Raw genomic sequence first — 26,331 nt, forward strand, 5'->3', positions numbered from 1 at the left:
CGGCTGAGGAGCCACACACCACCCAGCAAAGGTATTTTGAAGTACTGGGTCAGATGCAAGCATCCCAGTCTGTCCAGGGAGAGCCTCCTGCCTCCTCTCTTGGCACTGGAAGGATTCTTCTCCATTAGTTGGCATCATGCGAGGCAGAAGGCATTGGTTTCCCTAGCTGGATTCTTCATCTTTCTACCTGTCCGTTTTATATTTTATAAACCTATATAGGGATCATTTTACAACTTCACTCTAATAATCTGCTCCATAAATGTTTTATGAGCTGCCTGCCAATCTGCAAGTAGTTTTTAAATAAGACATGATGCTTGAAGAATATTTGAAGTCTCACTTTTTTCCTCTGATACTTTTATTGAACAACACAGAGCTGTGCAAAGAGGACATCTGTTTTCTAGAGACAGAAACTGGGACAAATCCACAACAGGAGTAAATGAGCTGAGATCCAGGTGTGCTGCTCAATTCCATTAACTCTTTGGCTGAGTGTCTCCAGCACAGTGGGAGGCAGTGTCAGAATATTTCTGCTTTCACTATATGTGATACAGAAAAGATGAAGGAAATCTGTTTTGTATAATGACAGTAAATTGGAGAACGAATCTTCATCAAGAGACTTCAGACTTGCAGTTTTTCCAATAAGAATTAAGAGCAAATACACATGCAGAAACGGATTATTTTCCCAAACAAATGGGAGCTTTTTCTATCAAAGAAACATATTGCAAAACCAGAATATTTATGTAATTTCATTTACTAGTTAGATTCACTTACTGAACTGGGACTTTCAATGTGAAATTTCAGGTTTTCGTGGGATTTAGGTAGGGAAGAAAGTCAGAAAACTTCTTTCTGAAGGTCCGGAATGGAAGAAAGGAGGTTTAGCCTCAGACAGGATGTGCATAGCCTGCTTCTCTGGATTGTTCTATGGAGGGTAGAGCCAAAGCCAACTTGTTTGCATGGGTCCCTTAAGTGTATCCCTGTGTGGTAGAACAGTGCTTTGCATTATTATGGTGCGCTTAGAACCCTGTATATCAGTGGTCACACATTCCCTGTCTCTCTCTCCTCCTTCTTGATGAGTGAGATACATTTAGTAAAAAGAGTAGTAGTAGAAAAGTACGTTTTATATGAAGCACTCTAAACCTGCGGAAGAAACAGGACCTTTGTTTGAAAAGATGAACAAAACAAATTTTTGCATTTCATATAAGCCAATGTTGGCGTATGTGCTTTAGGTGCATAGAACAAGGATGAATTGAGGAATTTTGAGTTTTTGAATATAAAACCACACTCTCCTTTACGTGCACACCCCAGTGCAGAAAGCTAGTTCTGCAGAAAGCTGATTCTGATAGTTCTGGCAACCTGCAGAGCTGAAACGTTGGGATTGCCAGAAGTGGGAACTGATACTGAGACTTCTCTCTTTAGTTGCTTGGCTTTCAGGGGAAGACAGCATGATGAAGGAGGAGAATCCATTTTCACCCAGAGATCATAAGAACCAAAATACCCTTTATAATGGCCCTTACTGTGAGGGTCTCGGCATGGGAAATGGCACTGCTGCTGCTAGAGCCAGAAGAGCAATGCCAAGAGCAAAGTGGGAATAACCCTCAAGCTGTGTCTCTCGGCTGTTCTTTGCCTCTATCATTGGTTTTGCATTCGGAGCACAATGGTCTCTGCTTGGCTGTGGTTCTGTCACTGCTGCCACAATCGCACCATGCATGGGTAGCCTGCTTACTCATTACTCCCTGTGTAGAGGCCTTGTCATCTTTGTGCTTGTGCCCCTGCATTGCTAGTCACTCCCCCCCCCGCTTATTTTTGCACCCTGTAGCAATCCATTGCCCTTTACTTGCCTCTACTGTTTTCCTGTGTCGCCTCGTCACATCTTCCCTTTCGTAGAGGTAAGCCCACATCCCTGCTGTCCTCCTGGCAGTAACCACATAGCTCATATTTCTTTGCCCTCCTCAGCCCTCTGGGGCCCAGTGCTGCCAGACCCAGCCCAGCAGCCCTGCCTGCATCCCCTTGCCGGGCTTTTGTTTTTAATCGTTTCACAGATCTGGTGCCAAAATCCTATAGCCGAAAGGCTGCTCGGCCCCTTGCAACCAGGCAGACAGCAGTTCACGGTAATAGGACTTCACGCTGAGGGCATGTTTCATGCAGATGCCCATTATCGCCTCCTCCTAATTGCAGTTTTGTTTCTGCTAATCATACACTCTTCCTTGCTGTGAGTTATGCTGGAGCGTGTGCATGCCCTGTCCCAAAATCCTGGGTGATGAAAGAGAAGTCTCCCAAGTTTCTCAGTTTCAAGTGGCAAATCGAGGCTTTCTGTTGGAGGTGTAACATCAGCTGTCCAGCTGTGTGCTGGCTGGCTTGCGAGCGTTGCTTGTAGGTTTTTCACTCTTACAAGCAATGTCCCTGTGTCTCATGTCCATGTGGTTTGCTTTCAGGATGATTCAGTACCTGTATCCAGTTATTATATCGGGTCCTTGAAAACAATGACAGATATATGTGCATCCCTCACACCTCATCCTGTACTTTAAAGTACACACGTGTGTGTATGCAGTGGTTGTCCTTGCCTGTGCGGTTACCCTGTAGCTTCCAAAGTGGTATGGATGTGAAGCAGGTTTCAGAAATGTAGCCACTTACTGCAGGTGTGGTGGCATCCCCTAGAGAACCAGTGCAAAGGCTGAGGGTTGAGTCAGGGCAGGGCAGCCACAGGAAGGTTTTCTGGGGAAATGTGACTCCTATATGGCTGTGTTCACAGCTCTATTGTGGGATCCAGCAGCATCCTTGCACTGCCTGGTGCTAATGCAGATGTAAGATAGGTCAGGCAGTGACTGTGTGCCTTCCATCTGTCTTGCTGCTGGGGTTGCATGAATGGTAGCTCCCTTGAATAAGGTAGGAGGTGTGTAGGAAACCCAGTCAGAGCCAGGAGTATATAGAAGACCCTGGAAGGCAGTGAGCCAACAGGTAGTCATTTGTTTTAGCCTTATCATTTTGCATGTTATGTTGGCACAAGGCTATTTTTACAATACCAAAAACTTTCAGTTCTGTGCAAATGCAGTGTGTAAAGGGACAGTGCAGTACATACAGGATGGTACCTGCAAAAGCTGGGGTTTGAGCTCTGTTGACTAGGAAATCCCATTTCTGCAATTCTAATGTTTCATCCCATTCCCCTTCCATTGTCCTTCCTGCTCTTGCTTTTTTTTTTTTCATAATAATAGCTAAATTAGATGTATGGCAGAATGGAGTTTGCGGAGGCATCTGTGGGATTTAGAAGCACAAGTCCAATTGAAAATCAGTGGGCCTTGGGCCCTGAATCCCATTAGGGAAATTGCAAGTAGTTTGATGAGCTAAAACTGGGACAGCAGCAGAACAGCCACTTGAGAGGTTGGATTTGTCACTGCTCTGGGTTTTTGTGCTTTGCCCAACTGAGGTAATGAGGGGGATTCTGCTATTCCAGAGACAAAAGCATTCTTTTTTGTTGTTGTTCTTGTTGTTGTTTTTTCCAGGCGGTGCGGCTACAGCAAGGCTAAACAAGACCCAGAAGAAGAAAAGATGCATTTTCATAATGGCCACAGTGAGTAAAGCTCCAACATGGATATATGTGTTTTTTGCTCTGCCTGGTAATGAGAAATACAACTGAGGGCTTTTTTTTTTTCCAGAAATCATTTTGCTGTTAATTTACAAAAGAATCCAGATAATTCTGTTGTTCAGTAAGTCCCCATCTGCCCCTGCTCCAAGCCTCACAGAGAACAGAGTGCAGACGTGAGAGTTGGAACAATTCTTATTTGTGCCCAGCTATTCATGCCTACATATTCTTTTTCCAGGATGGAGCAAACAGATACAAACAGAATGTTTGCAGTGGATCAGCCTAGCCAGCCATTTTGTTTTGTTTCATGGTGCTGGGATACACAGTGCGACTCAAGATGCTTTTAATTTTGCCTGGCTGGCATGTCACAGCTCTCAGTGTGTGCTCTGGGTGCATCTGTACAGAATACCTGTTATAAACCTTTGCTCTGCTCCAGCCAGCCCACAGCTGGCTGTGAGGACTGGACCCAGAGCTACTTTTTGCTTTGGATGCCTCTGCAAGACATGAGGAATTAATGTTCACTTCTTACTCTTAGGAAGCTTCCAGAAATGCCATATTAACGACTGTAAGGTGGTCTGAATAAATGAGCCTCCGTGGTGATGCTGAAAAGTACATATTGCAATTACTGTTAGTCCTTTGGTACCTTCAAAGCCAGCATCTGAAAAGCCTTCCTTAATAAAATGTTGTGGGATCTGTGGATGTGTAACAGTAAAGTGCCTTTTGGGTGGAAAAGGCAAACGTATCTCGAGCAAAAGTCAGATTTCCATTAGTGCTATGTAATGAAGGCAGCAGGAAGCAAATCAATTAAGAGCCACTGTGTAATGTAGCTGTCTTATTAGACTGATGAGCATTTCTTCATGTGAGTAGCCTTAATGATTGTCAAAACAAACTTATAATAAAGATAATGAAAATACTTTTTTTCCTCTTGAGTCCTGTAGAGAAAGCCTGGTATTGATTACATTTACACTGGTACAACCCACAGGCTTTGTACTGCAAATATTCTGTTCATTTAAATTTCAGTAACTCCATCTGAAATAATGTGGCTGATTGATTAGTTAATATATGAGTGGTAGGGCATAACTTATTGCAGCTCTCCATCAACTGCCATCCGTCTGACTTGCTTTGCAAGTTGTTGCTCAGCATTCCTCATTTTGTGCTCTTCTTCCTGGAGTCCCCTTCCTGCAGGAGGGCTGCTTGTTTGGGCTATAACCAGCTTCCAGGGCTCGTTCCAGTGCTGTCAAACACCTCAAAGCCTTTATAAACCTTTGCAGTGGGGAGAATTACAAATGAGGGACTGCAGTGTGCAGAGGTAGAGCTGCCTGCCCAAGGTCACCCAGGCATTCTCTAACAGTTGCTCAGCACGAAGCTAGGTCTCCCGATAGCACAGGTTTGCACCAGGCCCTGCACCAGCCCATTGCTCAGCACCAAAAGGAACTTCAAGCTGCTTGTCTTCCCAGCTGGCCACTGTCATGGGTTTTCCTAAATATGATGAAGATGCACGTGTGTCACATATAATCTAAATGTCATTTTCTGAAAGTGCTCACTTGCACAGTGTTTCAAAGCACGGGGCATCCTCAGAGAGCATTCAAAAAGCATTATCTGTTCATTTTTGCAGTAGGAATAGATTTCCCTGCTGCCGTGTTTTTTGGCAAAGCAGACAGTGCAAGAGATAGAAATGACTATTATCCTCATCTGCTGTGTCATGTGCTCTTAACACTAATTTGTGTTTGCAGTTAAACTGCCTGGTGTAAGAACCTACATTGATCCCCATACCTACGAGGACCCTAATCAAGCTGTCCACGAGTTTGCCAAGGAAATAGAAGCTTCGTGCATAACCATTGAAAGAGTTATTGGAGCTGGTATGGAAATGAGTTTTGTGATCCCTAGCAGTGTGTAGGGCTGGCATTTATAACATTAGAAACCAGAAAAGGGCTGTGAAATATTTGTGCTGTTAGGCACTCTGCAAGGTATGTAGAGCGTACCCTTGTTTCAGTAGAAGCCAGGGACAAACCTGCCACTGTCTGCAATTTTTAATTTCAGTGACTGAGTTAAAAATGGCAGAAAACAGACAAGTTTGGACCAAGCTGAGTTACTTCTATGAATGCTAAGAGAAATGAATCACTTAATGTTCAGATTCTTTTGCACTACTTTCATCTTTTTCTCCTTGTTGATTAAAGTCAGTCTTGAAGCAAAAATTAAGATTGAAAGTTCATCTGAGATTTTTTAAAAAGGGGGAAGGGCAAAAACAAGCACAAACCAAGGTCCAAGACATTTAATTTCCGTGGTTAAAAGACTAAGTTTCCACTTCTGCTCAAGTTAAGCTGTGTGTTTGGATTCACATCCAACAGCGGGAATATCTGGCATCCTCTTATACTGTGTTTTTAAAGATAATTTACTGTTCACCTAAAATAACCATTTAGGCTACCTCTAAAAAAAGGTAGTTGTAAAATTGGAAAGAGTGCATAGTCCATAAAAGTATGTGTTGCTGTAAGAGGGTAACAGCATTCCATCTATTCAACTTAGCAAAGGAAGGTTAAGAAGCAACTGGTTTGTGTTTTACAGCTATCTACACAGAGCATTGATACAGGATATGACAGGAGTCTTTCATCTAGTAGGCAAAAATATCATGAAATGAGAAAAAGCCCAATGGAATATGGGGCATAGCTCTTTAAATTTAGGAAAATTACATACTGGAACAGCTCACCTTTAGAGTGGGATCAAACCCGTCACCAGGAGTGTTTCGTTCAGCTCTGGTTATCTTTCTAAAAGACTGAGATTTGCAGCTTCCTAGTTTTCTTGTGCTTATGGCGTGTGCTACACTGGCTGTTTGTGATGTTTATCACTGTGATGTTCTACTTTCCATATTCACAGATGTGGGACAGCCCTGGGTATTTTTGATTAGCTTTCTGTAGAAGATAGGCAATATCCGACAAACAGATACGTGCTCTGCATTCCTTAGGCATACTGTGATACTTTCTGATTTTTTTCTGAAGGTGAATTTGGAGAAGTCTGCAGTGGACGGCTGAAACTGCAGGGAAAACGTGAATTTCCAGTGGCTATCAAAACCCTGAAGGTGGGCTACACAGAGAAGCAAAGGCGAGATTTCCTGGGAGAAGCGAGCATCATGGGGCAGTTTGACCACCCCAACATCATCCACCTGGAAGGTGTTGTCACAAAAAGTAGGTGCAGACTGCTGCAGACTGCTGTCTTTGAACACTGGCTGATGGGAGAGGTAGGGGACGAAGCACTGGGTAACTCAGGTTGTCAGCGTGCACTTCGTTGTTTCTCTAAAAGCAGCAAACTCCCCTTGCCTGAAATTTCACATTTGGTAGATCTGGGAATGGAAATGATGAAAAATATTAACTCCTAAGGTGTAGTACATATGGGCTGAGAAAATCCCCATTCAAAGGTCTGAAGTTAAGGAAATGGGAGATTATATGCCTGGCTATGTGCAGGTGGAGTAGATGGTGGATACAGGAGTAAGGTTAGGATGCCTGAGGGCCAGCGGAGCGTGCTGCATGACTTCTGCCTTCCAAATAATTTGGTTGCATCCTCTGCATTAAATGAAGCCACGTGGGACCATTTTGAATGCCAGGATACCAAGCCTTCCCCTCAGTGCTTACAGAAGATTCACTTCCTATTCCTGCCTTTTTTTCTTTACTTTTGAGACCATACGAGCTCCAATGAGAGAAAAGAAATGCTGAGACGCAGAGAGCGATTTTTCTGACAGGGAAAGGTAGAGAATTTTGCTATCAAAAGACTGGGTAGTCAAACCAAATGATTTCCAGCCATCTTATTTTGAGAAGCCTCTGAAGCAAAGTGCTGGCAGAGGGTCATGATGGGACCTCATGATTGCTCACAGAGGATGTGAGCAAGAATGGAAGTTAGCTGAGGTGAGAGTGCAGGAAGAGTGCAGAGGTGTCACTGCTCTTCTGACTGGAAGCTTTAGAGGATCTGGAGGAGTGAGAGTGCGCATGCATGTCTTCCCACAAACAGATATATGGGTTCTCTCTAGCATTTCACAGTGTGCTTTATTTCAGCCCGATATTTGCCAGATAGAAATAAATGTGGCTAAGTTATTTGCATCAAAGGTTTTTTTGTGGGGAACAACTCCTTCAATTAAAATTATATTTCAAGTGTTTGGGGAAGTTTTTAGCTAGCCTGAGAGATGCTAGCCTCGCAAGTGTGAATGGCGGAAACCCCTTTTGCCTTTATGACTGGTAATGTTGGAACTTAGCCACTACCACTGAAATGCTGGTATCTGGGGCACATGGCTGCTGTTAGCACCAACCATCATTCACTGAAGGCATCTTCTCCAGATTCAGCTCTTTCTCAGAGCTACAGTGAAGATGCAGACATTGGCTGTCTGTCCTGTTAATATCATCATATCATCCTCTGAATTGATTCTAGTTTGCAGTCAAGAGCCTTGTCTTGCTTTTTTCTTTGAAATCGTATTTCTCAAAACTTTTAAGAAAAAAAATAAACAAAAATAGGTTTCTCTTACAAATAGATTTTATAAAGGCGGGGGAGAAAAAGTAGGGGATGAATTTGGCAACAATGTGTGTGCTTTCTCAGAGTCACAGCCTGTGCAACAGTTCTACCCCAGGGGTATGACCTTGCTGTGTGTCCTGATCTGAGGGGCATGTCCACTTGTGAGCCCATCAAAGCAGCATATGATAGTCTGACCCTGTACACTCAGCTGAGTGCTTCAAGTGGAAAGAACCAAATAAATGGAGAGGCCTGTGTATGGGACAAGGGGTGCATGTTAAGGTCTGAAGCTTTCGATGTTTAGGGGAATATGAAAGGGCAAATAGCTGAGCCTCACCACATCAGTCTTTCCTGGACAGAAAGTGCCCATTTCTAGCCCTGTAGGGATGAGGGCTTTTGGGCAGGAAGTGAGTGATGTTCTCACAGCCATAAAAGCTGCTGCTGACATGGGTGTGAGTCTTTCTGCTGTCAGGGCCAGATGGGTGGGTTTCTCACTTAGAGAGAAGATGTGGCTCTCCCCAGCAAGCAGGTTTTGCTTAAAGGAGCCATCAGATTCAAAGGCTGTGGTAGTGCTGAGGGCTTTACAGCTTAAGAGCTCTGGATTTGTTCTGGGAACTGAGCTGGGAATAAATGGCGAAGGGGAGCTGAGAAAGGCAGTAAGTGCAACCATATGGCCTGGGCTGTTGTGTTGTGTTGGAGGCAATGCAACAGTGTTGAACGACTGGTGGCTCTGGATTTCAGACGCTTTTCTCAAAGATGAGGCAAAAACAGTGCAGAGAAGGAAGGAGTGCTTCACTTTCCCAGGTTTCCAGAGGTTGAGGTATCTGAGGCAGGGTAGATCCAGTTGTTGGCTGCCTGCAGGGGTCTGAGCCCTAGAAACTGAGGAGATGGCTCTGCCGACTCTGTGCCCTGAGTTCTTCTGGCCAGTGCCCTCTAATGTCTGTACCTGTAGGTGTTTCCTTTGCAAACATGTAATCCCAAAACCGGGATGGGTGTTTGGGAGTGCTGTCTCCCTCCTGAGGTCCTTAGCCCCCAGCTTATATCTCAGGTAGCTCTTCCTCCATTAGTGCTGCTGGAGCTGTTCTCCTTTACACATTACGTTTGCTTATTTAATTCAGTTTTCATTGAGCCTGAGGAGGGGAGACTCAGCAGTTACTCAGCCCACCTCTTCTCCAGTCCTCTTCCAAAGTAGACTGAAGTTTTCCATATGAACTGTGGCAGCTTTTCAGGGAGGAGTCAGGAACCCTTTTTCTCCTTGCTGGAGCAGAGCAACTTCTAAATTGGACTTGGAGCAAATGGACTTTGAATGTACCAGAACAATTTTATAAATCCCAGACTATGATGCTATCTCTGAGTACTTTTTAACTTCTCTTCCCATTTAGCAACTGAGTCGCTGCCCTATCGTAGATACGGAACTTTAGTGTGAAACATCTTTGATGCATCCTGATTTAGTTCAGAAATAAATTAAGTGAAACTGAATTAGTCCGTTCTTAATTTTGAATGAGAATATTCATGCATAGCCTCAATGCCATTTAACTAATTACTTCAAATGCCCACCTTTAGATAACTTGGATTAATGGTCTTCATTGTGCCCATGCAGACAAGCCCTTAGCTATTTCTGCTTTACAGAGGCAGCAGTCCCTCTTTCATTAGCATTCCATTTCATTGCTCTGACAATGTGTACATGGGTAGGAATGACATCTGCACGCATTTTATGGCCCCGAACCACCAGCGGGAGGGAGCCCTGCTGACAGAGAATCAGACCAGCACATTAAAAGGGCCAGTGTTTACTTTTAATTTACTTTGGTTAAAAGTTACTCTGTTTGTGTCCTTATTTCCATGCTCTTGGATACGGGACTAATTTATTTCACAATTAGTGTCAACCTGCTGCTGTCAGATAATGAAACATAAGTGCAGAGATCTTCTTTTATTTTCTCAGATGGAAACCCAAGGTGGGATCCTGCAGGAGGTCCCTCGGGGCGGTGGGGTGATGAGATGCCAGTCTCGCTGCAGTGCTGCCTTTATGTGTCAGAGATAAGGGCCCCATCCTGCAGTCGCTTTGCAGCAACTCATTAGACTGGGCACATCAGAAATGGCAGCATGCTCTCTGTGGAGATTGTATGACAGGTGGCTTAAAGAATCCAGGTTTTACCTTAAATCACTCATCAGTGATGCAGAGAAACACCTTGCCAACGCACATACAGTCAAACAGCAGCATCTTCACTTCACTGCTTCTCGGTTTTTCCCCACTGAAAACAAAACAAATGAAAGAACCCCATTATCTTTTGAAAACTAACATAATGGGAATCTGCACTGTTGAGAGCAGGGGCAAACTTTTCTGTAAGAAGCAGACGTGCATTTGAAAGTTCACGTCCATGTGGCTGGCTGCAACTGTTCTGGCACCAGTGCCAGCACTTCCCTGTCTGGCTCTGCTATCTACATGCATCACCATGCTGTGTTCATGCAATCCCAGAATGCTTTTTTAGTGTAAAAAGAGAGTGTGTATGTGGGATTTTCCTCCACAATCACAGGGTCCATTCTGTGCATCGAGCTCTGCACGGACTCAAGTCTGCCATCCTTGAAGACAAAGCTTGCAGTGTTTGGGACACATGATATTATTATTCCTGGCCCCAGGGTGCAGCTCTCTTTTCAAAAATAATACTTCTGGCAAGCTCTGAGCTCAGACAATAGCTGCGATAAGAGCTGAAAAAATGGAAGCAGTGCAAGTCCCTTTTGCTACATAGGTAGGATCTGCACAACAGCAAGAGTTCTGATTGACAAGTTCACAATTATCTTTATTATGTAGATAATTAAACAGTAAATTAGGCAAATGGTTAACATAGTGGGAAAGTGGGAAGATTAAGATCGGTCTTAATGGTAGAATATGAACTGATTTTAAGAGCATTTACCTCCGTGTGCGTGTTATGACATGTGGCAGCTCTCCTTGATCGTTTCAACAAAAGACACTTATAATGCACTTTACAAATAACTGACAGCTCCTCTTTTGTCTGTGCTTCATGCTAGCTAATGCAAATTGATTTAAATAAAAAATAATTTACATGTTCTTATAAGATTTCATTGAATTTACAAGGGCTGGAGCACACCACATTAATTATTGCTATGCTACTGTGGCAAGCTAGCGAGAAATTAGATATAAAAACTGAGCAAAAACTATATATATAATTACCATTAAAATGACTCGGGCATGAAAATTAATCAAATGGATTTCGAAAAACATTATTATTCCTGTCAACAATAGGAGGCCAGGTCTTTTGTTAAGAACTTTTGTTTTGATCCTTTTTTTTTTCTAACTACTTCACTGAATCAATACAGTACACATCTTGGGAAGAGATCTTGTTATTATTTAGGGAAGGTGAAAAAGAATCGGCACAGCAAAGAGCTTCCTGAAATTGTAATTGCAGTCAGGCTGCTGGTGCTTCCCTGCATGCAGGCTCGGCACTGGTATTAACCCAACATCTGCCCCACGGCAGGCTGTGCCCTCCACTCTGGGCTGTAGCCAAAGGAGGGAGTAGGAGCTCCGTGCCGGCACCAGGGAGCAGTGGGTGTCCCAGCACATCCACCAGGAGTGGGATGCACAGAGGTCAGCGTGGAGCTGGAGAAAGGGCATCTGATCCCGTTCTGGGGGGCTGATTGACAGCTTTGTTCTTCTTGTACACTGAAACCTCCTAATTTCCACTGCCACTCGCTCTGTGCTTATTTGCTTTTGTCCTGCAGCATTAATATTCCTTTTCATATTTCAGATGTACTTACGGGGATGGTCACATGGGATTTCTTGAAATACACAGGATGTAATCCCATCCTTTCCTAGCCTTGATGATTATCACACTCAGATAGAGACTTCAGATCATTCTGGTTGCTCCCGTTGGACGTGTGTAGTTTCTTCAGAGTGTGGAGGCTATAGTATTGGCTCTGCTGGGGCAGCTGTCAGGACTATGAGAGTTCAGCTTGTAACCTCTTTCACAAAAGCCATCTAAACACTCTAGGATTTGCTCCCCATCCGTGACTTGGGATCACCTTTTCTCCCCTTCCTTGATCCCCCTGTCTCTGTGTACATGTGGGCAAGAAGTGTGATATTCTGTGGATCCAGTGGCTGCTCAGTTTAGATTTACTATTGCGTGACTACATATTCACATTCAGAAACATTATGAAATGACTTTATTTTTGTTGTTATTGTTGTTGTTTTTAATAGATTGCTACTAACAATCTTGCACACTTGTTTGTTTTTTTTTCCAGGCAAACCTGTAATGATAGTAACGGAATACATGGAAAATGGTTCTCTGGATACATTTTTAAAGGTAATGCTTAGAGACTTGCTCCAGAGGGGCTAGGATTAAGTTTGTGTTCTTTGCAGAAAGTTAATATCAACAAAAATGTTTGCTGGGTGCTGGTCCAGCCATTACTGCAGTCTGGAGGCAGAATTAGCTCAGTTATCTGCTTGGTCTGTATTTAAGCAGTCTCGTGAAGACATGGTTCATGCACTGATACAAGCAGATAACAGTAAACTGTAGAATGTTGTGTTTGTTCTAAAGAGCAGAGTGCTGTGTGGACTCATTCATCCTGCCAAACTTCTTGACACATCCATACTGCATCGTGGCAAAAACCAGGCAATGTCAAAGCTTTTCATGAGACCTCCTTGAGAAGACGGAGGAAACAGTTAGAAATGCAGCATAGTAGCATGGGGAGAGCTCCTGCCCCAAATATTGACACGTGGACTTTTGCAGGTAGGATTTATAAGCAACTTGGCGCCTCTCAGTCGGCTGATTCAGAGATAGTCCATCCTGGTGTTTTTATACATGTTCTCTCCCTGAAGCAATCTTTTCATCAGTCACCATTGGAAATAGCTTGCTGCTTGATCTCCAGTTAAAAGAACTACATTTCCTTAGCTTTGTCTCTAGAGATGCTTATCCAAACAATGAAACTTTGAAAAGCTTCATGGTCAGAGCATGAGAGTAATGAATTATTAATTTCCCTGTTTTTCTTCCCTAGAGACTCGCCTTTGCATTTTTATTTGTGCACGTGCAATGCTGAGGGTGCAGAGACTTTCATCTGATCAAATGTCTCCTTCCCTTTGCAGAAGAACGATGGGCAGTTCACGGTCATTCAGCTGGTCGGGATGCTGCGAGGCATCGCATCAGGGATGAAGTACCTGTCTGACATGGGTTACGTACACAGAGACCTTGCTGCCAGGAATATCCTCATCAACAGCAACTTAGTGTGCAAGGTATCTGACTTTGGCCTCTCCAGAGTCCTAGAAGACGATCCTGAAGCAGCGTATACTACCAGGGTGAGTTATATCATAGAATCAGCACAGAATTGAGCAGTGGATGTAGTCTACCTTGATTTCAGCAAGGCATTTGATACTGTCTTCCACAACATCCTTATAACAAAGCTGAGGAAGTGTGGGAGAGATGAGTGGACAGTGAGGTGGGTTGACAACTGGCTGACTGGCAGAGCACAGAGGGTCATCGTTGGCGGTGCAGAGTCCAGTTGGAGGCCTGTAACCAGCGGTGTTCTTCAGGGCTCTGTACTGGGTCCGGTCTTGTTCAACATCTTCATCAATGACCTGGATGAGGGGATAGTGGCCACCCTCAGCAAGTTTGCTGATGATACGAAGTTGGGAGGATTGGCTGACACGCCTGAAGGCTGTGCTGCCATTCAGCAAGACCTGGACAGGCTGGAGAGCTGGGCAGTAAGAAACCAGATGAGGTTTAACAAAAGCAAGTGTAGAGTCTTGCATCTGGGGAGGAATAATTGCATGCACCGGTACAGGTTGGGGGATGACCTGCTGGAGAGGAGCTCTGCAGAGAGGGACCTGGGTGTCCTGGTAGATGACAGGTTGGCCATGAGCCAGCAGTGTGCCCTTGTGGCCAAGAGGGCCAATGGCATCCTGGGATGCATTAAAAAAAGCGTGGCCAGCAGGTCGAGGGAGGTGATCCTCCCCCTCTGCTCTGCCCTGGTAAGGCCTCATCTGGAGTACTGCGTCCAGTTCTGGGCTCCCCAGTACAAAAAAGACAGGGATCTCTTGGAAAGAGTCCAGCGGAGGGCCACGAAGATGGTGAGGGGCCTGGAGCATCTCCACTATGAGGAAAGGCTGAGTGATCTGGGTCTGTTCAGCCTTGAGAAAAGAAGACTGAGAGGGGACCTGATCCAAGTCTATAAATATCTAAGGTGTGGGGGGCAGAATGGCAAGGCTGGACTCTTTTCAGCAGTGTGTGGAGACAGGATAAGGGGTAACAGCCAGAAACTGCAGCATAGGAAGTTCCGCACAAATGTGAGGGTGACGGAGCACTGGAACAGGCTGCCCAGGGAGGTGGTGGAGTCTCCTTCTCTGGAGATATTCAAGACCTGCCTGGACACCTACTTGTGTGACCTGGTGTAGGGAACCTGCTTTGGCAGGGGGGTTGCACTCGATGATCTCTGGAGGTCCCTTCCAACCCCTACGATTCTGTGATTCTGTAATCATAGAATTGCTCAGGATGGAAAAGACCCTCAAGATCAAGTCCAACCACAACCTAACCATACTACCCGTACTCTAAGAACCCACTGCTAGATCATGTCCCTGAGCACCACATATGGGAATACTGAACAGACTGAGTCCAAGAAAAATGTGCTTCCTGACACATTTTGGTAGTCAGGCCGTTTGGCAAAGAGGTTTCTACAAGTCCACAGGCCCCAAACTAGGTATGAGTGTTTGACCAGATGTTGTCAGCTAATCAGTATTGGATCAGTCTATACCTTAGAAGCAAGAATGGCCAAATAAAGCAGAACTTAATGGCAGTCTCATAACTTAGAGGTTTTGTGTTGGGCACCAGAGTCAAATAACAAACTTTCTAAAGCTGCTGCACTCCCAGCTGTATTTTGCCATCTTTGGTGAATACCTAAGGTCAGAAGGACCGAGAGTGGCGCCCGTAGTGGTCTCCTGGATAGTTCAACTCTTAAAACTGGCAAGCACATAATGTCTTTTGCTAATGTGATGTGTTTACCACCTTCCTCATCAACACTAATTTTCCCAAACTTGAGAAAGGGCTGCTCCAGTCTGTGGCAGGAATCATCCATTCTGGGCATCAGTTCACCTGTGTCAGGCAGGTGGGCAGCACCCATTCCCAGCATCACAGGTCCTGGAGAAAGCTTCAGTTGACAGCTGACAGTGTGTCAGGTTGGCACGCTCCAACACATTATTATTAACACATTTTTCCACGGGTATTGTGATGGGAGCTCCCTGGGTCACATTCCCCGGTCCTGGAAAGATTTTGCTATTTGGGAGAGGCTTTTCAGCTCTTGGCAGTCACAGTCCCATGATGGGGCTCAGAGCACTGCTGGACCAGAGCTTCCCTGTAGGCTGAAGGGCTCTCATCCAGCCCTGCTGTGACTGCAACTTGCTGCTGTGTGCTAATTGGCACTGCAGAGAATCTGGCCCTTCACTTAAGGCATGCACTGATAAGCCTGTGAATAAATGATTATTGGAAGAAGGAACTTTTCTAATTTGCTTTTTAAATGTGTTCCAAATTCTACCTTTTTCTAATAACAAACAGCATTAGGGGACATTCGAGGAGATTTTCCAACATGCAGCTCAGCACAGAGGAAAGGACTTCACAGTAAGATATATTTTGATATATATCAAGGGAGACAAGTCTTTAAACCCAATGAGAAAAGTATTTCTTAATCCAAACTCCCCTTCCCCCCCTTCCTTCTCTCAGAGCTGGTCTGAAGTTTGATTCCTAAAATCAAAAAGAGGAAAAGGAAATAGCAAAGAGCATTTGACAGCTCTCCCTGTGCTAGAGTAATAGTATTTGTAAAATAAATGCAATAAAAGATAAACCACAGTGATCTGTGGGAGGTGACATCGTTTTCAGTCCCGCAGCCAAGGCCAGGCAGGCAGGTCTTTGCGCGCACAGATTTCTGTGCCCACTGTGCAGATCTCTCTGCAGGATTGGGACTGCATTGAGGGGAAAAAAAAGGCATTACTTCCGCAGCAATTTGCATGAAGCTCTCATTAGATCAAAGTCTTCCCCGGCTTCAGAGCTGTCTGTTCCTCCCCCGCTCGCTCTTAGAAATGGAGGAACTGTATTCCCCTACCAACCAGTGCAACATAATTGAGATGTTGATCCTATACATGTCCCAGCATTCAAACAGCATTCAAACAACAAACCTTCAGGACAGCCAATTAGTAGGCAGCCTACAAATGCTTATGGGCTGAGATAATGTGGAAAGGGGCCCCATGCTGTCAAACAGATTTACTTTAAAATTCGATGTCTCTTTCCAGAGAGAAAATAACATCCCTCAGTGCTCTAAGGAGTGCTGTTTTGTCCTCTTTTGTATGCTATCTGCCCTCTTCTGCAATCTGTATTTTTTTTTCATCCCTTCTCATTGCAGGGAGGGAAGATCCCCATCCGATGGACGGCACCTGAAGCAATTGCCTTCCGCAAATTCACATCAGCCAGCGATGTGTGGAGCTATGGCATTGTGATGTGGGAAGTGATGTCCTATGGCGAGAGACCTTACTGGGAAATGACAAACCAAGATGTAAGCACGTGTGGGAGCTGCCACGTGGAGGGACTTGAGGGTTTAGTCTTCATTCTGCAATCAGAGAGGGAGGATGGGGACAGGGGAGGACAGCCACTGTAAAAATGTCTTTCTCCCCGTGCCAGACCTAAGCAGTCCTCCCATTTGATGGGATGCTCTGTTTTTGCAGCAGCCCAGAGCAGGCTGTGTGCAGAGGGAAATGTGTCTGCACAGAGGCAAGCCTGGTTCCCGTGGAAGCCTGCTGGAGCTTCACTAATGCTGTTAGAGCTGGAGACTGTCCCTGCTCTGCTTAATGACAAAGGTCTGCCAGGGGATAGATGCTGATAACTGGCAGCATTTCAATTGTGTGTTCAAACCCCTGCTGCCATGTAAAGCAGAAACTCAGGAGAATCATGGTAAGGGCTTGTTTTGCTGTACAAAAGCTGTGTGATTTGATCAAGTGATAGCAGTCCAAAATGGCAGCGCGGAGAGCTGCATCTCAGTCATCCTTGCATTGCTGATCTCGAGAACATGGTTCTGCACCTTTTTTTTTCTTTTCTTTCTCTCTCATCCTTTGCTTTCTCTAATTGTGAAAGTCTGTAAGTCTGTGTTAATGCAAGCTCTCATTTTCTTGTGCTCATTTGCTTGTGCTTAACGTGTGTCATCTTGCTCCTGGGCCCCAGCACCTCCTCAAGGCTTTGACTTCAGGGTCACTCTCAGACGCACCCCTAAACATGCCTGGGGACACTGCCACCCTCCTTACTCTAGTTCTTGTCCCACACTGCGTAAGGATCTCGTGTTCTTACTGCAAGACTTCTTTGTACCCTGAGTTCACCACATGCATCTGTCTAAAGCTAAAAGAAAAAAAAAATTAAGCCTGAATTTGCCAGATTTTCCTGGGCTGCTTCTTCCTATTCACATCTCTGAGAAGTATGAGATCTGGAAGTCTCTCAGGATGCCATCTTGTGCATGAGCAGGGGGCACCATGCAGCAGCACACCAGGCCCCAAAGCAACTCTGTGATGGAGGAAAATGCAGCGATTCTGCATATGGCAAAGAGCCCTTTCTCATCACTGCTGCTTTGATTCTCCATCTCCACACCTGGGGAAGTGATGCCACTGGCTGAATGGACAAACAGCCTTGCTCTGCCATGAACTTCCTCAGTCACAAACACAACACTTCATGTTTCATCCTTTTTTTCCTGCACATATGTATTTTAATTCATTTTGAGCAGTGTCTCTGTCCCTTTGACATTCTGCTGTTTTGCTGGCAGCAGAGGCTCTGGCTGAGCTGTCTGTGTCTCCTCTGTTTTGTCTGGGTGCCTCTGCCATTGGTGAATGTGACTGCCTGCCATGCTGTCTCGTCTTGACTGCTCACCTCCAGCCCAGGCAAGAAAACATGTGGTGCCTTTGAGATGCTAACACTGCCCTGCTTGCCAGGGGGACAAATGTTGTTTAGCATGAATGCCCCACTGCTTCTACACCACTGAGGTTGTCATGTTTGTAGGGAGTTTGGTAAAGCGGCATGTATCTACTCAGGGATTTATCCCTTTGTATCAAATACAAAGGCTTTCTTTTGTACCCTGGATGGAGAATGCAGCAATTTAGAGCCGAGCTTTTTCAGACACACTAAACACTCTAACTATCTAATGGTGATGCACCAGTGTAGTACAGATGTTCAGTAAATGTCAGGCTGAGATTCGGGCTGGTGCCAGTGAGATAACGCTCTGTGGCCAGGGGAATCCCTTGTCAGGTTAGTAACACTGTCAGCACCAACAATTTGCAGAACTGTTGAATTAAAATAAATACCACCTTGTCCATCCTCTGGGCATAAGGTGAATTTCACATCTGAGGAGAGTTGGCTGGGGAAGCGCTTTCTTTGACAGTAGAAAGCAGAACACTGGTGAGATGTTCATGAGCATCAGTTCCTGATCAGGTTTTGCTTGGGTTCTTTTTCTCCCTGTAGCATGTGCAGACAGTAAATGCCTCAATGGTGGCAGTCTAGAAAATTTAACTCCGTGCTGTGGCAGAAAAATATTTCTCCTTGTATTTATTCCTCCTTCTTTCATCCCCTGAAGGCCCATTGTCTTTCTTTTTTCCTCCCCTGCTTGTGTTGGCAAAAGAATCATCAGTGTTAGATGTAGCATTGGTGGAGGTCTGGTGAGCTCTGCTCACGTGAATTTCAGACTCCATTGCACAAGAGTTTTTTGTGTGGTTTATAATTAAAGCATGTTATGTGCAGGCACAGTCAGCAGTGAGCAAAACGGTTCTCACCATGTTTCAGCCAGGCTGGTTTCCCCTGTGGTAGAGGGGATGCAGTGCCACAAAGCAGGCAGTGTTGTAACTTCAGTGCTACAAACCACGTTTTAAAGTCATGATGATGACTGCACAGCTTTCTAAAAATAAGTTTTGAACCACAAGAGAAGGCTCAGTACAGGAATTGAGGGGAATTTTGTGACCTGTTTTAGGATGGTAAGTTAAATGATTGTAGTGGTTGCTTTTTAGTCTTCACAGTAGCAGTTTTGTGAAAACAGGGGACTATGAATGCTACTTGGTTTACGAGGATAGACTATCTCAGGTTTTCACCTTCCAAAAATCCCTAGCGTCATCATCCCATCCTTAAATACATAAATGCTTCTCCAGAAAAAGTAATGGGACAAACATGTCTCCTCACGTATGCAAGTTTTAGCTCTTCAAGTCTTAAAAAGCAGTACTTCCCAATGAACAAAATGGCAAATCTGCCTTTTTTTTTTTTTTTTTTCTAAGTATTGCAGTTGCTGCAAGTGACTTAGTCTTTATTGCATCATTCTTTTACTCCTGTTACAGCCAGACCCTGAAGGCACCTTCAGATGCAAGAGCAGAGATCAGCTCCCAGCCCTTGCAGTATTTTGATACCATTTACATTGTATCACCAGAATGAATGACATCCTGTAAATTGAGTTAATGCTATTGATTGTGATGTTACTGCCCGGAATATAAAGCATGCATAACCCCATTGCAGATGTAGTTCAGATATTCTGAGCTGGTGCCAGATGGTCTGCTACCTGTCTTGGTACTATTTTCTTTCTGCTACAGCTGGAGGAAAATCCATTATTGTTATAAATACAGCAAATAATCTTCTCATAGCTGTGCCAGACAGAAACTTTTTATAAGGCAGTTGTAAATCCAGGGCCAGGGACCAGCTGAAATGCATGATGTGAAGAATAGACAAAGCAGATAGTGCAGCATAGTGGGCCTGGTGTTTGATGCTGTGAGCAAAAGCCAGTATAGTAGTCCAGCAGTAGACAAGATTACTTTATAGACAAAGGTTGGGTGGAGAGCGGTGCAACTGCTCCACCCGCAGATGGAATCTTAGATAAGCCTCTGTCAGAGCACAGAAGGATTGCAGGTGTTGTGGACCAGATATTCAGGCTGCTCAGTATCCTTTGAGAAGAATACAAAGCCTCAAAACATTTCTTCTCTACTACATATGTCCTTAGAGGGTTCCAGGTTTCTGCTAACGCTGCTCAGCCAGCCCCGTTCATGCCTGGGACTATTCCACTTGGCAAAAAACTCAGTGGTGAAGGATGATTTGAAAATGATGCATGCGGTCCTAAATTTTGGAGCCTCCAGGAGTGCAATGCTAACCATAGAGCATTTTTTTTAATCACAAGATGTTTTCAAATTGTGAGAGTGCCTAGAATGAATGGTATTTGAGGCAGTCCTTGGAAACGTTGTGGTTTTCCACACAGTATTCACCATCAGCAATAGCTGCTTCCAGCTTCTGTTGAGCAGTAAGTCTTGGGAGCAGAGGATGTGAAGATGGGCCGCTCGGACTCTGCTGACACGGTCGCAGACCCTTGTGGCCTGAAATGAGAGTTGTGTTCTCCTGAATGCTGCTAAGGGTTCAAAATGGGAACTACTGGGCTAGGAGCCCTGCTGTAAGTCTGTCCAAAATGAAGGAAAACAAGTTGCTTTATTCAATTCTGCCCTCATTTGTTCATTTCTGCCTTTCCAGAGCGCAGGCAGCACATGTGTTTATCACTTGTTTTGGATATAGAACCATAGATGGTTTGTATTTGGAATCAGTGCAACAAACTTCCCCTGTTTTTAATTTACATACTCTTAGGCTGACATTTTAAATTCCTGGCAGAAACGTGGACACAGTAAGAAACGACTAAACCCAGACAGTATTGAATGATATATGAGATGGTTGTTCTGCCTCTGCCTCTGCCTTGAATCCATCCATCAATTAGCATTCAAAGTCTCTTTTGAAATACAGTCAGACTTTTATTACTGTAATACAAATCTGTGGTTGAGCACATGCCTTTTCATTTAAAAAGAAGCCAACATCTGAATAAACAAAATCACTGTACTGCAAGACAATGCCAGAAAGCCCCATAAGCTGCTGTTGGCAGACAAGAACAGTCTCTAGTTTTCTGGTGTGACCTACAGACCTCAGCTGAGCTTTGAACAAGTGCAACCTGAGATCTGACCTTCTGGTTACATTGGATTTCTAGACTCATTTTGCAGTGACTAAAAATCAATTATTCAACCTATGCCATAGCAGCAGTGAAAGATAATGGAGTTTACTTGATTTGTCTCGTATTTGCAGAGAGTGGGGGATTGGTTGTATGTGAGCGTATTGCTGGACCCAGAGTTCTCTATTTAAACCGATTTATATTCGGGGAAAAAGGTAAGAGGAAGAGAAGAAAAGCAACCCATCAGCCTTGTGTTTTACTTCCCATAGGTGATTAAAGCCGTGGAGGAAGGCTATCGCCTGCCAAGTCCCATGGACTGCCCTGCTGCTCTCTACCAGCTGATGCTTGACTGCTGGCAGAAGGACCGCAACAGCAGGCCCAAGTTTGATGAAATTGTCAGCATGTTGGACAAGCTCATCCGTAACCCAAGCAGCTTGAAGACATTGGTTAATGCATCGAGCAGGTACAAAATCAGGCCAGAGCCATTTCTCAAAGAAAGATTCTTATCTGAATGCTGATTCCTGGTGTAGAATTTCTCTTTAGCCTACATGCATCTGCAGGTGGATGTTCCTCTGTTTCATTATGTCCAAGAGAGTTTTCCCAAAACCAACTTTCTCTGTTTAAATTGGCAGGCCAGTCAGCAATTCAGTAACTCTATAAATGTAGAGCCACTGCAGCAAAGAAAATTACTGTGGCCTGCCTTTTAGAAACTGCAGTTTCAGCAGTATTTATAGGTCTATGATAAAGCTACCTGCGCTCTACCCCAAGGTGAGCGAGAGCAAGACTGAGTCTGTGAAGTAGATAGTAAACACTGCTCAAATTATCTGCCTGTTGACTTTATCTTTGTAATACGAATGAGAAAGTCTCTTGGGAAAATGCTGGATGTGCAAAGCTCATGGATGTCTAAGTGCATCTTCCCAGAAGCATTCCCAGGTGTGTTAGCTGCCACCTCCAGTTCCAACAGTTTTTGTAATTGTGAGGGGATCTCTGTGGTTCCCAAAGAGTTGTACACAAGCAGTTTGCTAAAACCACGTTAAGTGAATGAGGCAGCCAGTCTGCAATTCAGTGTGAATTTCAGCAGCTACACAGCTACAAATAAGGGAAGTATGTGTCAAGAAATAAAACTCCACTTTAGAAAAAAAAAAATGGAGAGATTAATTTTTTTTTAGTGAGCTTTGGTAGCAGTCTCTCCACCATACTGGAGTCTTGGAGAGGCTTTTGTAATTTCAGTGTAAGCACACAAGTACTACTTCTGAGCCATCTGTGTTGCTAATCACTCAGTCTCTCGCATGTTCATGTAGGAGTAATGTATATAAATCCTTGCTGCTTACCTGATTGGTGGCCGTGGAGCTCCCTTATTAATGCTGGAAAAGGCCCATCAGAAAAACTTATTCTCAGAGGACAAAAAAATGAAATAAAAGGAACAACATGTCCCAGTGCATGACATCTCCATCTCACACTGAAAGAGAATAAACATGAAAACTTTACATAGTTTCATTTTTAAATACAAAATAGATCTGATTGTTCAGGCTATTTCACATGCATCATTAGCCACATGAATAAGAAATTGAAGAAAGACTCTTATTAGCAATTAGTTGTAATGTTAGCCCCAGCAAACCTGCAGGAACATGTTTATGATAGCACAAAATGTGATGTTTCTCTTTAATTTTCAGTTCAGAACAGTCATTTTCAAGGCCAGTTACATGGTGATATGTACTGTTATATCAACCTGTTAGGCTAGAAAAGATTAAAATAGGCAGTAAACCATCTCCTTGGGCTGTTAAACACTTTGCTGATATTTTATTCCACTGACAGGCCCTTGCAATTCCAAACTTCTCCTTTTTAAAGGTGCTGTGGGTATATTCTGTGTGCATGGAGTCTGTGAACAGCCAGGCTTTGGGGCTGTGTTTCTATAATCATAGATTTCCATGCCCAGACCATAGTAATTCCAAATGAATCATAATTTCGAAGTGCAGCAGCTGTAAAGGATTTTTTAAATATATGTAATGTATTCTTTATGGAAATTCTCATTAATGCAAATAAGGGAGGAAGTCACTCTCTACATTACAGTGCATGCATATCAGTAGGTGCCTCCTGACATTAGTGTTGAAAATCCACTTCTCATTATGATTACTTAGGAGTTTTGAATTCCTCATGTGTATAAAATGTTATGGGAAGCCATTATGCTCTTGGTACTGCAAGTATTCACATTTTATTGGACCCTTCAGCATTGCTATTAAATAAACAAATAATACTAATGTGATCATAAAATATATGAAGATTCCTGAAGTGCTATAACAATATAAAATCTTAGCTCTCCTTTGAGTTGAAAATCTTTCAAGCATAATTCTCACAGTCAGAGGCTGACCCAGCAAATGTTTTTACCTGTGGGTAATAATCTTTATGCAAGGCTTATGTTAACTATGGCCTTGGTTTACAAAACGGGAGAAATCTGGTTGCTTTCCTGGCTGACCTTGAACAAGTCTGTTTGTGCTCTGCGCATCATCAGTGACGTGGTGGGCCTGCTCACAACACAGGTTACTTGTGCCAGGTTTTAGAGTGGCAAAGGGTTGTTATTTGCCTGAATTGCTTCTTCTTTGCATGACAGAACCAAGCAGGTAGCAGTTGCTGCACAGAGGTCCGAGCGAGGCTGCAGGAGCCAGGATTCTCGCTCTGGTTTCAGGACTAAACGTGAGCCTCGCCAGGGGGCTGACGCATGGTTGGAGCATTGCTGCTCTCTGCAGGGCTTCTTGGATGCTGCCTGCATACAAAATCCTGGCCTGACTGTGGGAGCAGCCCTTGAAGTGTTAACAACAGCCTGCCGCTGATGGCTGCTGCTGGGAAATGTAATTTGGGTTTCGGTTTCCAGTCTCTGGGTTGTTTTAAGTTAATTATAAGCTTTAAAGAAAGAGGAGAAGAACAGAGCAGGAAGAGTGAAACTGAAGACCTTGAAGTAAGAGTGACAGGGAGAGCGCTGTGGAAAAGGAGCCTGCTTGTGTGTGAGGGGTAATGGGGATGGACACTAATCTGCTCCTCTGTCGAAGCAGATACTTCCCACTCGCAGTGTGCACCAGCAATGGCAGCAACTCAAAAGCAAGCGAGGTTACAGGTGAGACTTTGTGGCCCATGCGTTGTGAAGTCTTGCCTAACTAATTCTTCATGATCTTTTCATTCTGCTAAGATGGTTGGTAGTTTTGAAAGCTTTTACGCTACTCTTTCTGAAAACTGAAATAAAACTGAAAATTTGGGAAATCTCACACAGAGCTCAAAAAGCGTGTGCTTCTCTCCTCCTCATTTAAGTTGCACTGCACTTCCAGGGTAAAGTCAACAAGTTCCAATGAGTCAGAAAAATTACAGCTCCACAGGAGGAATTGGGATTTAGCAATTACTCAGAATACCACAGAAGAGCAATTGTGTCATGTTGGCTACATCTTGATACTGATTCTTTTTACTTCTCTGTCTTTCCTTTTGTCTTTAGAGTATCAAATTTGTTGGTGGAACACAGTCCAGTGGGAAGTGGTGCCTACAGGTCAGTGGGTGAGTGGCTGGAAGCCATCAAAATGGGCCGATACACCGAGATTTTCATGGAGAATGGATACAGCTCAATGGATTCCGTGGCTCAGGTGACCCTGGAGTGAGTAGTTTCCAGATCATTTTCACCTCTTGTAATTGCAGTTGGGGAGGAAAACAAACTTCAAAAATATGTAGAGAGGAGACTGAAGAAAGGAAACCGTTTCCCTTTGTTTGCAGTCATCCGTTTCTCTTTTAGTATCTGTATTGATGACAACAAGTGCAGACGAGTCTAAAACTTACTGTCACTATGCTGGGAAGCCAGTACTTTGGCATCTTTACTCACAGAAATTAATGCTTGAGTTTGAATAATTGACAAGCTGTCCTCTCATCATAGCAGCAGTTTATTACTCAGGGTTATCAATAAATAAAAAAATTAGCTTACTAGTAAATGTATAGGAGATAGAGGCCCCTCTGAAGTATACTGGCTTTACACTGCATTAGCTGCTTGAAGAGTTGATCCAGATGTAGCTAAGTGCACAGTCAAGCCTAGAAAAGCATGGAAACAGTTTTCAACATTACTGCAGTAGAAATAGGAGTAGGTGCAGCCAATGCCAACTGAATACCATCGACAAACCAGTGGCTCTAAGGGACAGGTCCCTGGCCAGGACTCTTCCTTCTGCGTGTGCTGTTGGTTTTTGCACCTGGATATATCTGTGGTCAGGGCGACAGCACTGAAACAATTTGATAAATGCCTCGAGGCTGCTGGTTTGCTGTGCTCCACCATTAATTGCTGGTCATGTGTAATTGTCTGTAGTTTCTTCCTGACACTTAATCAAACTTGCCCTAAAGCCTGCCTTTGCGACTGGACTAACTTGAGCTTAGGTTGTTACAGACATTGGGGCAGAATGGCAAAGATTATGCTCCATCCTTGGTGCTTCTTTGGAAGAGGTAATGAGTCTTCTGACTACATGCAGATCACCAGTGCACTGGCAGAATCAGTGCAGAGGATTAGGAATAAAACAGGAAAAATCCCAGTACCCTAGAGAACCACATCATTTTTCCTGTCTGCTACAGGGCTTGCTGTGGAGCTCACCCTTCAGGGTGAGAGTTCCTTTGCACATGTTGCAGGTTGGTACCACCCCTATACAGTTCAGTTTCAGTTTTAATTGGACAAGTCGCGTATGGATGGAGTGCAAAAATATCTCTCCTCTCCCTGATTTTATTTACTTCATCCACTTGACCTGTATTTGTCCCTTACTCCTGCCTAATTTCAGGTACTTGCTTGAACCCCCAAGTGAGAAAGTAAGTCTTTTCTAGTGACTAAGGAACCTTAGATTTCTTTTTAGTTCCTTTTTCGGATTCCTGAAACTATTACATGCATTTGGTACTGCATTTGGACTCTACACACTTTGACTGAGGTCCATTGCCAAGGCAGACAGGGAGATCTAGCCAGAGGATGGGTGATGAGGATAGGAAGAGGCAGTAACGTAAGAGAAAAGCAAAAGGGGAGCATTCCCCTCTTATGTGGCACCTTAATCATAGAATCAAAGGAAGTCCCAGTAGAATCTGCAGAATGTGTGAAATACATCATAGGCTTTTTGCTGTTTGGCTGTATTAGTCATACCAAAGAACAAAACTGAGTGTTACAAAAACTTCCCATTTGTTCCTTTTTAAAACTTTATGTAATTTCAAGTGTTTTGAAAGAAATGCTTAGATCAAAAGTGAAAGGCTTTAGTTTGATCAGAGAAAATGCTGAGCACAATTCCAAATCAGTG

General features: G+C 44.0%; 1 protein-coding gene across 6 annotated transcripts in view; it reads left to right on the plus strand.

Moving 5' to 3' along the window:
* The window catches only part of EPHA5 (EPH receptor A5), a 198,614-nt gene that overhangs the window by 161,069 nt on the left and 11,214 nt on the right, over positions 1–26,331 (plus strand). For 5 of the 6 annotated variants that reach the window (XM_042812275.1, XM_042812276.1, XM_042812277.1 and 2 more), the window contains exons 9-16: positions 3,495–3,562; positions 5,308–5,433; positions 6,568–6,753; positions 12,317–12,378; positions 13,158–13,367; positions 16,457–16,606; positions 21,313–21,506; positions 24,522–24,677. In XM_042812275.1, the coding sequence (XP_042668209.1) occupies positions 3,495–3,562; positions 5,308–5,433; positions 6,568–6,753; positions 12,317–12,378; positions 13,158–13,367; positions 16,457–16,606; positions 21,313–21,506; positions 24,522–24,677 (1,152 nt within the window). The remainder of the gene's footprint in view (positions 1–3,494; positions 3,563–5,307; positions 5,434–6,567; positions 6,754–12,316; positions 12,379–13,157; positions 13,368–16,456; positions 16,607–21,312; positions 21,507–24,521; positions 24,678–26,331) is intronic. The other variant, XM_042812279.1, reaches the window with a different exon arrangement.

The sequence above is a fragment of the Centrocercus urophasianus genome, unplaced genomic scaffold (genome assembly GCF_019232065.1).
Source record: "Centrocercus urophasianus isolate 14NV4802_14NV808 unplaced genomic scaffold, USGS_Curo_1.0 seq_13, whole genome shotgun sequence".
Classification (NCBI taxonomy): domain Eukaryota; kingdom Metazoa; phylum Chordata; class Aves; order Galliformes; family Phasianidae; genus Centrocercus; species Centrocercus urophasianus.